Here is a 16242-nt window from a genome sequence, read left to right on the forward strand (position 1 = left end):
CAGAGACGAGCCCTTGACAGGATGATTCTGTAGCTGTATAATTTTGTTTTATATTAGACAGCAGGCTTCATATAAAGGGCAAATGTCATATCTGAATAAATAAGTAAAGACTTATAACTAGCAGCCCTCTTGAAAAAGATCTGTAGTAATACTACAGGGGCTTAAGGATTTCTGCAGGACACTACTACAGGACTAGTTTACTAGAGGATTCTACACATCTTATAGATATTAAAGATGTTATATACATGCCCATAGTTAATTTGAGCTTTTCTGGATAACAACTCAAACAATCAACAATTATGGGAGACTGGCATTTCTTGCTCCTGGGCTCTAAAGGACATATACTCACACACATTAATCGACAAGCGAGAGATACAGAGCTATGGACTGACGTGGTAAAGTGATATTACAAGACAAGTATTTTACACAAATATGACTTACGCCGTGTTACACAGTTCTCGCGAGCATTATCCTGCCTGCTTCAGAGTTACATGTTGCAGTTAGCAGTGTGCGTCAAAACTACAACAGCAAAAGACCAAGTTGGGTTCCACTTCTGTCAGCCAAGAACAGAAAGCTGAGGCTGCAGTGGACACAGGCTCACCAAAACTGGACGGTTAAAAACTGGGAAAATGTAACCTGGTCTGATAAATCTCTTATTTTTGCTGAGGCATGGTGGCAGAATTTGCTGCCAACAGCTTGAAATCAGTGAACAGTGTGGAGAATGTTATTTTGGTACACTTTGCACCTATTAATACCAATCAGTCATTGCCTGAATGCCACAGTCTATTTAAGATTAGCATTTACTAGAGGAGTCTGGGGCAGACTTCTTTCTGGATAAATAAAAAGCTGCTAAATTTAGTAACAACAGATGCTGAATTGATCAGAATTATAGCTATGTTGTGAATTTGGCACAGAGTAAATCCGTACCATCCTTGTTAGTATTAGTCACAGATAAGGATGTAGATCTCTCCATACTTTTCCAACAGACAACAATCAACCAAAGACACTAAAGTTAGGCAATAGGTTAAGGTTATTCAAATACCCCAACTAGACTGATTCCTGATTACATCTGCTCCTTCATCCATGTCATGTCCATGTTTCCTTCAACCCAATATTTGGTTCCAGTGAGGTGAAACTACAGGATTTGCATTTGCAGGGTTTAAACCATGGCGAACACTAAAAACAGACAACAATAGAGATACATGTTTTTAATTAGACAGCGGTGGAATAGACCATTTATGTATAAAGCTGTAAAAATCGGCATACAGAATGTGTGGCTTAGAAACAAACCCTGATGGGAAATCAGTGCAAAATGTTTTACACAATTAATAAAATCCCAACCGGATGCATTTTAGACCCCAAAATTAGACACTAAAGCGTTTCCTGATGAGTGTCAAATATAAAGTCCATAGCAGTTGTCCTATTTCCAGGCCCCTGACCTGCTTTTATTATTTATTTATCTATTTTAAACACTTTACTCACAGTATCCAGGGTTTTCTGAGTGCTACCTAATGTTTTAAAGAACTTCAACTTCACAATACATGTAAACTAAATACAAAAATAAAATCTGAAACGTTAAATAAAGTCAAGCTATGTTAAGTTTTAATGCTTGCTTGTAGCACAGAGTAGCAGAATGTAAGGAATGTGTGTTTAAAGTTATAATCATCTGATACCGACATATCGCGATATATTGGGAAATATCGCTATATGCAATTTAAGCAGTGTTGTCCAGCACTATGTGGATATATTGTTGTTGTTTTTTTTTTACACTCGCTCTGAATAGAACCGAATAATTATAACCAGCGGGCACATTAAACAGCACAGACCCCGAAAGGTTGGTGCAAAGATAAAGCACTTGCTGCTCCAGCACGCGCCTGCGCCACGGTGCTGCACCATCAGCCTCAGAGAGAGAGACAGAGACAGAGACAGGGAGAACAGCAGCACCATCCACACACGCGGTCACGGAGAAGGAGAAATACACTCCACATACACACCTGGGCCGATAAACAGGAGCATTCCAGGACATTTCCTCCCCTCTGTCCTTCGTGCTAAAGCGGTAAGTGCTGGACAGAGTTCAGAAACCGAGCTCTCGCTCCGGGTAGTTCATTAGCGCGTTGCCGAAGCGGGCTAGTCCACTCACCAACTCCTGTAATTGCTGAGAGTGAACGATGCTGCAGTGCATGTTTACCAAAACCAGCAACCCCCGCTCTCTTCAGGGTTTGAGTGAAGCAGGACAAACCATTTTATTTTTAAAATTACCTCAGTTTTCTTCTCGGAGCGTCTTCTTGGTCCCTCAGTGTTTGGGCTGGAGCGTTTGTAATGTTAGTAGGCACAGCTGACAGACGCTGTGGCTCTGTAACAGAAATATGAGGGGACAGAGTGTGTACTCCGAGTCACTCCGGGCTCTTGAGTCGGAGGTCAACTTTTTGCGAACATTGCAGGGTCCTGTTTGTTTTCATTTGTGGTCATTCGAGGTTTAATACAATTCGTAATTCCGAGGTTAAGATTCAAGTCGATTCAAATTCATTAAATAAAATGTCCTTGAGTTCTGATTTTACATATTGATTTTGATTGATGTACAAATTTATTTCAAAATAAAAGTATGCCAAGTATGTCTTTTGTGTAGAATAGTAATGTAATGGTTGATCTCACCTGCATATTGATGGTTTCTGTGGGAGGTATCTAAACAAAACATTGGAAATAAGAAAGATGCTGTAGGTTATTAGTGCTAGCTAATTTATGGGTGCAGATGAAGCAGAAATGAGCTGTGGGCAAAAAATGTGCATTGCAAAATTGTACAATGACCCTTTATCTGATTAATTTACATTTCTGTATTGTTCGCTTTTGTCCTCTTCGAAGTTGGTGACAAGACCCAAACGATATGGAATAAACATTCCAGTACAAAACTACATATTTATCGCTGAAGCTCATGACCTGCTTCAAATACATAAGTATTCTGCACGAATTCCAAACCCTCCAAAATGCTTGGAAACAAATCATCTGATTATAGCACATGCCATTACAGAAGCACATTCCCTCAAGAAGTAGAACTACAACATAATGTTTTGCCGGAGCTCAGGCCACTGCAGATTCCCTGGCAACAAAGAAAGCAGGCAGTGCAGCCAAAAAGGCCTTGACCTTGAGAACCCAGAACTGCCACATCCCACCAACAGACTTCAGAACAAACGTCTGTTCCAACATGGGTCACAAGCTACAGTCAACTTTGAAAACTGCTGGGATCAGACTATTTACAATGTGTCGAACAGAACCTATAAGGCACACTCATATGTTTTTGGTCAAAGATAATAAAGCAACCTGCCAAAATTCTCCTTTAACCATAACACACTTAATATCCCCACTGTGGGACTAATAAAGGATTATCTTAATCTTAATCTCTTATCTTAATCTTAAAAACACAAATCTAACTTTAAAATATCCTGAAATATAAAAATGACAAGTACCGAAATGGTTAAATAACTTTCACATTGCGTGAGTGGGTTACGAGGCCTACATATAAAAATAAATAAATAAACCCAAGGCCACTTGAAAACAGGCTCATCGAACTCTACACATGATACAGCTACAACATTTTGCTTGTATCGTCAGTGTCATCATGTCACAAAAGCACAGTTAAATATATGCATGACATTAAGCATTAAGTATAGATATGTTACTGTTAAATTTTTTCAGCTTTTGTGCTTTTAATGAAAAATGGCTAATTAAACATTTGAAAAGACCAAAATGGTGTAACCAGTGACATAGACTTAAAACAACTTAAAGCAATATTTGGAGGGGAAAGAACTGGCCTCCCCCTAGTTGTATACAGCTTTTCCTTGTTAAATTTAGCCAATTTCTTTTAAAACATTGTGTCATCCTTAAATGTCTATAATTAAAATGAAAGTGACTGTATTATCCGTCACATCTTTAAAAGACATGGGAAATGCAGTTTACAGTTCAACCAGCTTTAGCCAACTAGGCGCCTTAATAGACTTGATTATACAAACATACATATTAGATTCTCAATAGGTCCGTCATCATTTTGGTATTTTCATCTCTCTTTTTTCATATAGCGATTAGCTGTTTCCTTGGCTTGGGTTAATGAACCATTTGATATTACAGCTAATGTTTGTAAAGTCTGATGTAAAAGCTAATTACAACACATGATCTTGCATTATAACTGAATATGTTTCATAAGGTCTTTGTTCATCATGAATCTTTTGTTTTGTTTTAGGTCTTCAACTTTCAGGATCGAAAGTACACAAAGGAGATTTGAAGTGGAGACAAATGGTAGATAAATGAAGAGTTTTGGTCAGTTCTATTGTGGCGCTGTTCTTATCACCATTCTCTAATCCATGATGGAGGACAACACTAAGGTAAGCACAAATGACAAATGTCTGCACATATATTTACATGCATTTGTAATGACCTGGACTCAGGTTCCCCAAAACATTTTTCTATAGTTTGTTTGCTGGAGTCTGAATCAGTTAACATGTTGGATCGTTTTGTTTGGGTTCACACAGGGAACAATTCAAACACAATACAAAATACAGGAAGAAGGTCCTGTGTCCTGGACTATTTCTGTGCAGTTTAACATGGAGCCGTGGCAGAGATGGCATTTGTTCCTAGCTGTAGTAATTATCAGGGCAACATACCAGGTTAACACCTGGCTATGGGAGCTGTTTAGCTCAAACTTGTGGAGTACACCTGATAGTTGGGTCGGATCAAGGTTTGATCACATTCTCACCACAAACGAACTTCTCCAGAGTTTGTTTGGGTCTGGACTATGAAAATCTCTTTCTCAGGCGTCCCTATGCAGTTGTTTTGGTCCGGACTAAAAGGTGTGAAAAGGCCTTTGGTGTTGAGATCATCTTGGCTGATAAAGAAAGTGTTCAGTAAGCTTGCTTGACCATTTAAGAATCATCTTGGCGGGAAGTTTTTTTGGAGACTCACTTGTTAGATTATCATGTTGCATTTTATGTTGCATGATATGTGGTGTGTGTCTCTTTCTTTCAGAATTCTCCAGGATTGTTGGCCGGTGATGACTCCTATGTCATGGCCAAACACTCAGCCATATACCCATCAGCTGAAGAGCTGGATGCTGTCCAGTCACTGGTGTCAGTAGTGGAAAGAGGCCTAAAGCAGGTCTCAGACTGGCTAACTAATTTGACAAATGTGAGTGTTGCTTTGTCCAAGGACCCTGCAGAGCCCAACTCAAAGTAAGTTTCTATATAAAATGCCTCTAAAGCCCTATTTGGAGTTTTACATGAGGAGGTGGAGTAATGTATTTATTACCAGTGTTTGTCAGTGATTTTAATCCTTAATCCTTTTTATGTTCAGGTGTGGTGGGTCATTGGTTGGCGTGGTTCGTGTTGGATCAGTGGCTAAGGGTCTCCTGATTAAGGGGGTGATGGACTTGGAACTGGTTCTGCTGTGCCGAGACAAGCCCACCAAAAAGCTGCTTCTCACAATCTGCACCAACTTGCCACTGCAGATAAAGGTTTGCTAGCATTATTCAGAACATTCCCACTTCCACAAGCTTTTGGTTTCTTTAAAACTGGTCTAAAACTGCTGGTCATTCTCCAAATAGCCTAAATATCGGAAACGCTCCAGTGATGATTCTTGTAGTCAGTCTTGGGGATGCAGCTTTAAAAATTTAATTAGCCATGCTATCAGCTACTCTCTTCTAGACATAGTTAAGCTACAGCAAGACAAGTTTAATTACAAACTGCAAGCTCATTTAAGCCAAGCAGGAGATAGATATGATGGGAGAAGTGTCTTTGATGAAGCTACCCTGCAACCTCACAGACAAAATTCTTTATACAAGCTTTTAGGAAATACAGGTAAATTTCTCAAACAGTTATTTTGTAACTACTGCCTTGTATCTTTTGAAATGCTCATTTTTCAGGAGGAGGACAAGCATTATTATAGGCGCTGTCTGGCTAAAAGGAAATATTTAACAATTGCTAGATCTGTTTAAATTCAAAATGTTTAGGTTGTGGAATGCAGTGATCCACTACAGGATATTACAATATTACATAACAAATAATTTAGGAAAAGTAATTAAGAAAAAATAAATAAATGCATATATGTTTCAGAGCCAGATCCCATCTTTAAAGGTAGTGTCACTGTAGCAGAATTTTACTTCAAATATTTTTTTTTTATTGGATCTTTACACAGTGTAAGGACAGCTGACATTTGACAGAGACACTGTGCTGCTGATGGAGGCAGCATTGAGGATGTTTTTGTATGTGCTATATGTATCTGTACCTTTTCTTTCTCCCTTTGCAGAAACTGACAGAGGACAGCTACACAGTGCAGCCATGCATTCCAGAGGCAGCTATTCTGGTATTCAAAAGCAGCAGACCTGATCTGCCTCTCAGGGTCACCCTCACCTCAATGGAGATGAAAAGCAGGGAGCCAGAGAAAGGCCAAGGTAACAGCCGTGGTGTTCACACGTCACACAACGGCCTCTTTTTCTGAGATGCTGAAAAAGGGGACTGCTTACAGTACTTGCACACTGAAATCATCACTGAGTGATGAATCTCCCTTACCAGGAGTACATAAATTGCATCATTCAGTTAACTTTTTTTTTTTAATGAACTGGGAAAGTAATGTTCACATAGCTTCTGGTGTGTCATCTCAACATCTGAGCCCTTTGTTGGCCCCTTGCCCAGTGCCTCTAGATTTGTTCTTTTTTTGATGCAGCAGCTGGTGCGTGGAGAGGGAGATCTAAATATTTGAGGCCCTCTACTTTTCTTTTCTTTCATTCTTTCCTCTCACACTAACTGTGCACTGTGGAATTTCCAGCATATGGAAACTAAAAAGGAATATAATAACTCTTTACTTATTGATTAAGCTCTCCTCTTGCTTGTAATATGTCTCAATTTTGTAAAATTGTTACATGCTATCTGATTCCTTTTTTCCCTTGATGTGATTCCAGAGGGCATTGGTGTTACAAATGGTGGGTCTGTGATCAATACACAATATTGTATTGCCTTGTCATTGGCCATAGTCAGAATGCCATAGCACCTTCACTACTTTCCTTTACAGTGATGAGATCTCATAGGCAGGCTGGGAAGAAATGTTAGTTTTCTCAGGTTCTCAAACTCCTGGGATGACAAACATCTGACCAACATGACAAAAATACCAGTATAAAACTTTCAAATGAAGAAAAATAAGGCCACATTTATTTGCTTTCACTAGTTCTACATTGCAGTGTGCTGCTCCCTGGTGTCTGGACCAGACCCCTTGCTGGTATTTTTAGTCATTCCCCATGTTATCACATTTAGTCTGCTCGCTGCCTAAGCCACTGATCTGCATCTTGAGTTGGCAAAAATAACCCCTCCTAAAGCTCCTCTAAGACTTTTTAAAAAAAAAAAAGAATTAACCGGCTTGCATGAAATAACTTCTCTTGACTTGCTTTTGAACTCAGTCAGATCAGTGGGATCCTAACTGTAGTATTCCACTTTTCTGCAGGTGTGTCCTGACAGAAAAGCTCATGGTGAATCTATTGTCTGTGTCTGTCCTGTTCTGCTCTTCTCACCAGTGGAAAACACAAAAGCAAAAGATCCGTCCGATCTGCTGGACCAGCAGAGATGCCTCCTTGCTCTGGCCTCTCTGCGACATGCCAAATGGTTCCAGGTTGGCCATCAGATTGCACTATGTGGGTTTTGTAGCCTTTGGCATGGACAAATATAACATGTTTAGAACCAAATCCCATCTTGGAACAATTGAAAATGCTGATTCAGACTCTGTCCGGTTGGGCTACAAAATCAGACACCTTTCATCCCACCTCTGAATGACTCAGACTGACTGACCCAAACACTCTTTACTGTTTCTCTGGCACTCACCTCTTCCTCTTTGCCTCACCGTGTAACCTTGGACTTCTAACTTGTGTTAGAAATGTGGTATTGCTTTAGAATTGTAAAACATCTCTGCTAAGGTGTGGTTTGACTTCTTCAGGTCAGAGTAAGCGGTACAAAGTCCTGTCTCATAGTTCTGCGAATCCTCAGGGATATATGCAGCAAAAGGCCAGCCTGGGAACCTCTCAAAGGATGGGTAAGTTGGGTGGGGCTTCAGTTAGTGCTGGTCAGTATTACTAATATTGTAAAGATTTTTGAAAGTCATCACTGTAGAACTGTATTGTCACTGTGTCCCCAGTCTCATACTTTTTGGAGATCACTGTAGAAAAAAAACGTGGCTGTTCATAAATCAAAATGTGACAAAACAATTCACAGGCCAGAATGATGGTCAAGCATAGCTGAAATTCCTCTCAGTAAAAGTATTCGCAATGGGTCAAAGCAATTAACTGCCGAGTATATTTTCACATAAAAAGTAGCATCTCTTGCAGCCGTAAAGTAACATCTCTTGGAAGCACTTATCATGGCTGCGAGGCTCCAACAGTTAAGTGAAAGGTGTTGTCAAGTCACAGTGATTTGGCCATGATGTGGAATAAGCAATTAATCAAATGGGGCCTTAATTAAACCTGAATGGGATAAATATAGCTTCTAATCTGCAGCTACTCAAAAATAGTGTTCCTTGGTTTCAGTTTCTTCCAGTTATTCTTTGCTTTGTGACTGGTGTTCAGTATTAGAATTTTTATTTTGTCTTGAATTACAGGTATTGTTTTATTTTTTAAAATTTTTTTTGCATTGTCTCAGCCATTAGAGCTTATCTGTGAGAAAGCTGTTGCCACAAGTTACAGACCACTGGGGCCGGGTGAGTCTCTCAGAAGGGTCTTGGGTTGCATTGCCACCGGCATTCTGCTGCCAAGTAAGTGCAGTCAGGGTACTTTGAGGTTCTTATCACAAAATGGTACAGCACCAGTGACGTGTAGAAATGGTATCTAGTTACTTGGTATCTATTTCTTCTCTTTGGTCAGGTGGGCCTGGACTGCGTGACCCGTGTGAAAAAGAGCAGGTAGATGCTTTATCAGCCATGACAGTTGATCAAGCTGAGCTTCTTACCCACACTGCACAGGTTAGAACTTTTTTAATCTGAGAAAAGATTATGTGAATAATAATATTATCGGACAAATATGAAGTTACCTGTTGCCCTTCTTTATCTTCTTAGCATGCGTTACGCCTGCTAGCTTTTGGCCAGATTCACAGGTTCCTCCAGATGGACCCTCTTCCTTTAGCTAAATCTGCAGTGGAACCAACATTAGCAGAAGGTTTGTGTTTTCATGTAGGCTATGGCTATGGTTTATTTAATATGTTCTCTCATAAGGTTTTGAAACTTGTGTTTGGCATTCTGTAGGAATGTCTCTGAAAAGACTCTGTGAGGCTGAAATGAAAGAGGAACATAGAAGCAAGAAGATAAACAGTATGTTAATGTATGAACCTTAAGTACTTGGACTGATTAAACAGTTCAGATGAGACCCACCTAATAGTCCTGTGATGATGTTTTGAAGGTGCTGCTGAGTACAAACCAGATGCTGAAAAGAAAGTGAAGACTCTGTCCACAAGCTCCAGCACTAAAAGCACAAAGAGCTCTTCCTCAGCCAAGGTAAAAGGTTGGGTTTCATGCCCTTCTAGCTTCCATTCATTGTATGCTCATTAGCGTCTATGGCCAACTAATTATTCTTCCCACTGTGAGCAATCTGAAGAGAAAATACAGTAAATCTGAATAGCAAATAAACTGAAAGTTGAACTAGAATCAATCTGATGTGTCAACCGTGTTTTAGAAACACAAAACCACAGGACACATGATACTTTAGTAGGTGCTTTAGTAGAGATCCTCTGTCAACAATGTCCAAACATATTTTGACAGAGGTGTCAGGTGTGTTATGAATGCTATCTGGTTTGTTCTGCTTTTCAGGGTAAAAGTCAGGGTCCTGTTCTCACAGCCAGGGGCAAAAACCCTGTCATGGAGTTGAATGAGAAGAGGAGAGGGCTTTCTTATGACTTAATTACAGAGACTGGAGAAAGCCAACAGCAGCGCTTCATCATTGAGGTGAGTTATATTTCAGGAAAGTTTCAGAGAATGATTCTAAACATTCGAACTTTGTTAAATGAAGAGGTTCTCATTCTATCAAACATGATGTGACAACTATGTCTGTACTCAATAGATGACAATGCAGAATTTATGGTTTATCAAGATACTGATTTTAGCAGAAAACACTGGATTGGATATTGGAGGCTAAAAACCTGAATCTTATTCAAACCTAAGCTGAAATAGCACACACTCACGCTGTGTGATGTGATGTTGTACACTGTGTGCAAATGTTTGTTGATTCATTCAGCTACTATAAGTTGTGTCTATATACACACAAAAAGCTTATCTAGTTAATGTAGAGAAGTATTGCCAATAGAATAGGACTCTCTGGAGCAGAGAAACATGATAAACTATGGCCTAATGCCATGCGTGGGCTAGATGGATACAAATTCTGTCACTGAGAGCGTGAAGGCCAACACCTTTTCAGAACTACTACCACTGATGTCACGGTCCGCATCTGGGCAGATCCCACAGAAGAGTTACTTTGCACAAAAGTTTTGATGGTTTGAAGCTATCAGCTATTTGATGGTTTTGCTATTGCGGGGGATCTGCACATCATTAGACTGGCTTTAATGTAATGGCTGATTAGAGTATTCGGAATTGGTCTTTTTTTCATTTATTCAAAGTGTCTAGATGATGTTTCCTAGGTGATTTTGCTTTTCATGTTCTAATTATTTGATTATGTGAGGGTGTGCCTTGATTCTCTGAGGTTCTAAACACACAAGCTCTTTTATCTCCTGTGTGTTAGGTGCAAGTGGATGGACAGAGGTTCAGAGGATGTGGGCCAAATAAAAAGATGGCAAAAGCGAATGCGGCCCTGGCAGCGATAGAGAGACTCTTCTCGGCACACAGTACAAACAGCAACAAGAGGAAGAGGTCCTACACAAAGGTACCTGGGCCTATGTTCAGTGTTAAACATGCACAACTAAGAATTACATATCAAACTGTTTTTCTCTTAGCCCAAATAATATAATCCATCAGCTAAGACATGTTTGCTGTCGGAGGTTGTGCTTCTTTGCGTTTTAACCAATTTTATTTTCTAGTTTGTCCATTACCTGTAAACTGTATGTAATACAGTGCCCACATTAGCAGATTATCATGTGCATCTATGTATAAAAACACAAATACACATGATGATTTTATGATTTAGATATGAGTAGATATTATTTTAACAATGTCCAAACATTTTACCTAACAGCTTGATGCAGTTTGAGGCTGTTGAGGTGACTGTTGAGAGACTGTTGAAGTGAGGTGTAAACTTCCATTACTTTGTAGAGATGTCGGCAGCGTAGGTCCAGTGCAAAACATAAGAAGCAAGATGTACACTATTAAAAAATGAAGTTGCCTCAAATGGTTCTTTGTGGGATACCATAGAAGACCCACTTTTGGTTCCATAATGTACACATAGATGTGTGAGGACAAAGAACCTCTAAATTGACAAAGAACCAATCAAGTGAAGAATCTTTAGACCTTGAAAGGATTATTCATGCTCACACCTCTCTGTTACAAACACAGTGCTTTATAGTTCAAAAGGTTCCACTTTTAATAAAATGAAAATTCTTCTATGACATTGTTCAAAAACCCTTGAATCACCACTTTTTTTTTTTTTTGAAGTATAAGGTTAGATCACTATCTGCATATTCTCATAGGCAAATCCAGCCAGTGGTTTTCATCGAGAGAAAAGGGGTGTCTCAGTGCCCAGGCCAGTGCTTCCTGTTCTTCCCCCAGCCCCTGCATACTTCAGCCCAGGTAAACCCTCTTGGTCCAATTGGACTGAAATATTTGTGTTAATGTCCTGATAGTTATGTTAATTGAACGATTACATGGAAATTTCAGTACAGACCTATATTAAGCATGAGAGTAACAATGCATCAAACCTCTTACAATGAAGAGAAAGGACAGTTTGAATCATGGAGAACAGGCATTCTATTGCCATTCAATTATGATATATAGTGCAGTTCCATTTTTTTTTCTCTGTCATTATTTTTCTTAAAATCATGTACCCAGCATTATAAAGCAGATTGCCATTTAATAGAAAATTTACCTTGGAATCCGTGAATAATGAAAGTACACCTCAACCACTGTACACTCATCATTGAATTCAAGACCCTCAAACTGTTACTCAACAGTCTTGACTAGTTATATTTACAAACCCAAAATTTTACTTACACCAAGTCCACTAGCAAAAAATCGTTGGACAGCGTCCAGATTGGGAAAGAAACACATCTCCAGATTCTGCTTTTTATGGGAATAAGGGGTGCTACGTGACCAGGATTTCCCTGTGCTGGTATCCACAGAAAGCAAACTCATACTCTGCATATGACAGAGCAAATGCTGGGAAAGCAAATGTGGATTCATGCTAGGTTAAAAGCTAACACTAGCCAAATTGTTTTTATCCTATCTGTTCTTCAAAGACTGCTTTTGCTGACTACCAAACTGGAACTAAACATGCATCAGATAGAAAAGCTAGGCTAAAAGTTTACCTGGCTACAATCTCTTCAGCTTACTTACATTTACGTTTAAGGCATTTAGCAGACGCTCTTATCCAGAGTGAAATACAAAAGTGCTTCGCTGTTTGCTCAGAATACCCTTAGCTAGACTGGGCCTTTCCTGTGCTGAGAGAATAGCAAAACTGTTAAGTAAGACTGGATAATACATTGTTTTTGTTAAAGTATTAAAAACACTGCTATGTTGCTCCTGTGAGCTGTTGTGGTGTCCTTAATCACCCAATAAAAGCAGTGGTTAATGTTGTATTTTAGGAGCTCTCTTAAAAGAAAATCAGTGTTTCATTCCAATCAGAAATAATAGAGTTGTTAACAGGTTTATTTAAACGCTTCTTAGCATTTTTCACCCCAACCAAAATCACACATTTACTATTTATATGTCTAGCAACAACTTAATACTCAGTAAATGCATTTCAATGGGACCTTAAAATATGGGCTGAGCATACTGTTACACTCGTAGTATGAAGAATGTTTTGTGTGTACTTTTTTGCAGGTTATGCCCCTTATGGTTACGGTCCAGTTGTGCCCCCACCATACGGTAGGCCTCTCCGCTCACCGAGCATTTGTTCAATGTTGTGGTAGTTAACCTTTTTTCGACCTCTTACCCAGAGTATAGTTTGTAACATTACTAACTAAACACTAAGAACAGCCAACATGACTCCTGTTGATTTTCAGCCATTATGCTAAGCTAAAATAAACATGTAATATTGTCTATTACACTGCAAAATATTGATTAATCGATTAATTGATTCACCCGATTACTTCACCTCCTTCTTGGTAAGCACAAAAAAGGATTTTCTGCCTAAAATGTTGAACAGTCCTTTCTCAAGACCTTCTGAGACATTCTCTCATGGTCTTTGGGTCATCATCATTTCCCACAGTCCTTTATAATCCATCTCTGTTTTTTTGTAGGGGGTAGATTTCTGCCATGTATGTTTCCTGTTCGCCCCCTGCTTCCTCCATGTCATACTCGTTTCATTCCTCCTCCTATCTTTAATCGCACTTTCCCTTTCCCCTTTCGATAAACGTGTCCCTGTTTGTTCTTCGTATTTTTGGTGAGCAAGTTGCACTCGGTTCAAAGATGTGAATAAAATGTTTTTGTTTGAAGATTTTGCGGTGGTTCATTTGCACTACACAAGGATGTTGTGCAGAGAGATGGAGAGTTCATGATTGGGACTTGAATTTAGAGAATACGAAGTAGGTGTGCTGGTTAAAAAAAAAAGTCCATCATCTTTTGTTCTTGAACCCACAGCACACCAAGTCATTCTGCCACAAATGCTACCCCCCCTTTCGCTGTTCTCGAATGTTCTCCCCATTTTCACTGTTCTAGAATGTTCAGTCATTCTTGCTGTTCTACAGTGTTCTCCCCATTCATGTCACAATGTAGAATAGTGTGTTTTCTATTCACATTTGAGACTGTTCATTCCTTCATGGTGTTCTAGAATGCTCTCACTATTCAAGTTCCAGAATGTCCAGAATGTTCTCTCATCATGGTCACCATTATCAATCTTTGCAGCGTTCTAGAATTTCACTCATTCCATGTTCACATTGTTCCAGAATGTTCTCAAGCATTCATGTCATTCTGTGTGTTCTCTGTTCACATCACATCAAATCTGGTATTACATATTTTGCATGGAAATCTTTAGGAATCACCCAACTTGCCATCACCCACATTCCATATGTACTGTGTCCTGTTGTCACACTCGCTGACAACCCCAGTGTAGCATGTTTATTTTAACCGGCCTCTCTGTCCATCGTCTCTCTTTCTGTAGGTGGTCTGTACTTCGACAGCGCTGTCTGCCCTCCGCAGACCATCACTCCTGTTTTTATTCACCTGGGTTCGCAAGATTTCTACCCTGATTTTTACGTTTAATGGACCGTCCACACTGGCCCACTGGGTCTGACTGGACAACGTTCCGTGGAGTTGCCCTCTGGTGCTGGGGGAACTTTTTGAACTGTTTGACTGTTTTGGCATGGGCCAGTTTGTCATCTGTTGAACTTGAGTGCACCGGCACCAGCAAGAACAAATAAAGAACACATAGTTTGCGTTCGCACCATACTTACATGGTCTTTGCAAACCATGTATTTTCCACAGTAGATGCACTGTCCGCAATATCTTATCAGGATTTCTGTTAGCAATAATGAGGTATGTGCACTGCTTATAGGATAGAGATGGTGTTCAACGATGCTGCTGGTTTGTGAAGTCCACAAATATCTGAACTGGAATGAATATTTGTATTTAAAATGTTTTTAGAGTGCTGTGTTTATACTAGGAACAAATGCTACAACACATACTAGGGATAAGTGCTGGTAAATACACAGGTGGAGCCATATGTGATTTGTTTCTAAGAAACTCCATTTAGTCCTTATTCCATGACCTACTGCTGCACATATTAGTACAGTATAAAGTATGACAGTAATGTAAAAGAAAATTGTTGCACACATGCAGCATTTTATGATTACCACACACTCTTTTCTATGATCTGATGTTTGGAACAGGAGTTTGTGTAGCTTTGTGATTTGATGTATGTGGCTATTTCTCGTTTGCACGGAATAACTGTAAACTGTATAAATGATGCCGGATTATTCCAAGCAATTAAATGTCCAACATTAGTCTCAACATTAGCTTTGGCATTTATCCTGAATGAATCACTGTGTTTCTGCTATCATCCCCATGTTGCAGGGCTGTATTTGGAGGCAGAAACAATGACTGTAAAAGCCAGGGCCTGGAGTGATTTATGAGCTTTGCTTGGTGTGTGAGGTCTTCTTTAGCCATCCGGGTGGGAGTGGACAGCAGATGTAGTGCAAGATTACGTAAGGCGGCAAGCATAGAAATAAACCTCAGGGCCAGATGAAGCCTTTATCAATATCCCCCTCTGCCTCCTGCTGTGCTGACTTTCAGCCTTGAGCTTAGGTTACAATGGAGGGCTTTGAGTGGTTAAAACAGGGGTTTAACGTACAGGTGTTAAACTACACAGCATGAGGATTCTAATGTGTGTGGGGCTTCAGGAGATCCATTGCATTGTGGAGTTATTGCTGTTGGTTTATTAGATATACCTGTCTTGTTCATACACTCACTGTTTATCAGTGAACTTTGTAGCTTACAGTTATAGGCGGTATAGTCAACTGTTGTTCTACAATTTATCAGCTCCCCTTTACCCTGTCTATCTGTGGTGGTGTCTATCACCACTGACCAATTGTTATTTGGGTGGTGAAGCATTCTCAGTACATCAGTGTGTAACCAGCATTTTACTCTATTTTAGCATTTTTTTCTCCAACAAACACCTGCTCTCCATATTTTATGTAGTTTTGTTGTTTATTTTCTATGTCATGGTTTTATATATATATATATATATATATATATATATATATATATATATATATATATATATATATATATATATATATATATATATATATAATACAAATTTTAATAATTTGAACCCACTTTTAATAGGTGTAGAATGTTCTCTCCAGTCACAGTGTTCTAGAATAATGTTCTCCATTTAGTTCACACCAGTTCTACACTTTTACTCGTTTCTCTTTTATTCATTGATCAAATGAGTAAGGTTGTTCCTGTTCATAGTTTTACACACACTATATGGACCAAAATAATGGGACACCTGTTTTTTCATTTTTCTTCTGTAATCAAGGCCATTAAAAAAGATGTCCTATCCTGCTTTTGTTGGAGTAACTGTCTCTACTGTCCAGAAAAGGCTTTCTACTAGATTTTAAAGCATTG

General features: G+C 39.3%; 1 protein-coding gene across 1 annotated transcript; it reads left to right on the forward strand.

Moving 5' to 3' along the window:
* The first annotated feature begins 1927 nt into the window (after window positions 1–1927).
* Window positions 1928–15807, forward strand: LOC140542326 (spermatid perinuclear RNA-binding protein-like). The gene is made up of 17 exons (XM_072665270.1): window positions 1928–2056; window positions 4232–4373; window positions 5014–5216; window positions 5338–5497; window positions 6289–6433; window positions 7547–7641; window positions 7963–8058; window positions 8661–8772; window positions 8882–8979; window positions 9073–9172; window positions 9259–9324; window positions 9413–9507; window positions 9820–9954; window positions 10745–10885; window positions 11646–11745; window positions 12994–13038; window positions 14273–15807. The coding sequence occupies exons 2-17, from the start codon at window positions 4353–4355 to the stop codon at window positions 14371–14373; spliced, it is 1713 nt and encodes a 570-aa protein (XP_072521371.1). The 5' UTR covers window positions 1928–2056; window positions 4232–4352; the 3' UTR covers window positions 14374–15807.
* Window positions 15808–16242: the final 435 nt, after the last annotated feature.

Source organism: Salminus brasiliensis, chromosome 20 (assembly GCF_030463535.1).
Source record: "Salminus brasiliensis chromosome 20, fSalBra1.hap2, whole genome shotgun sequence".
Classification (NCBI taxonomy): Eukaryota; Metazoa; Chordata; class Actinopteri; order Characiformes; family Bryconidae; genus Salminus; species Salminus brasiliensis.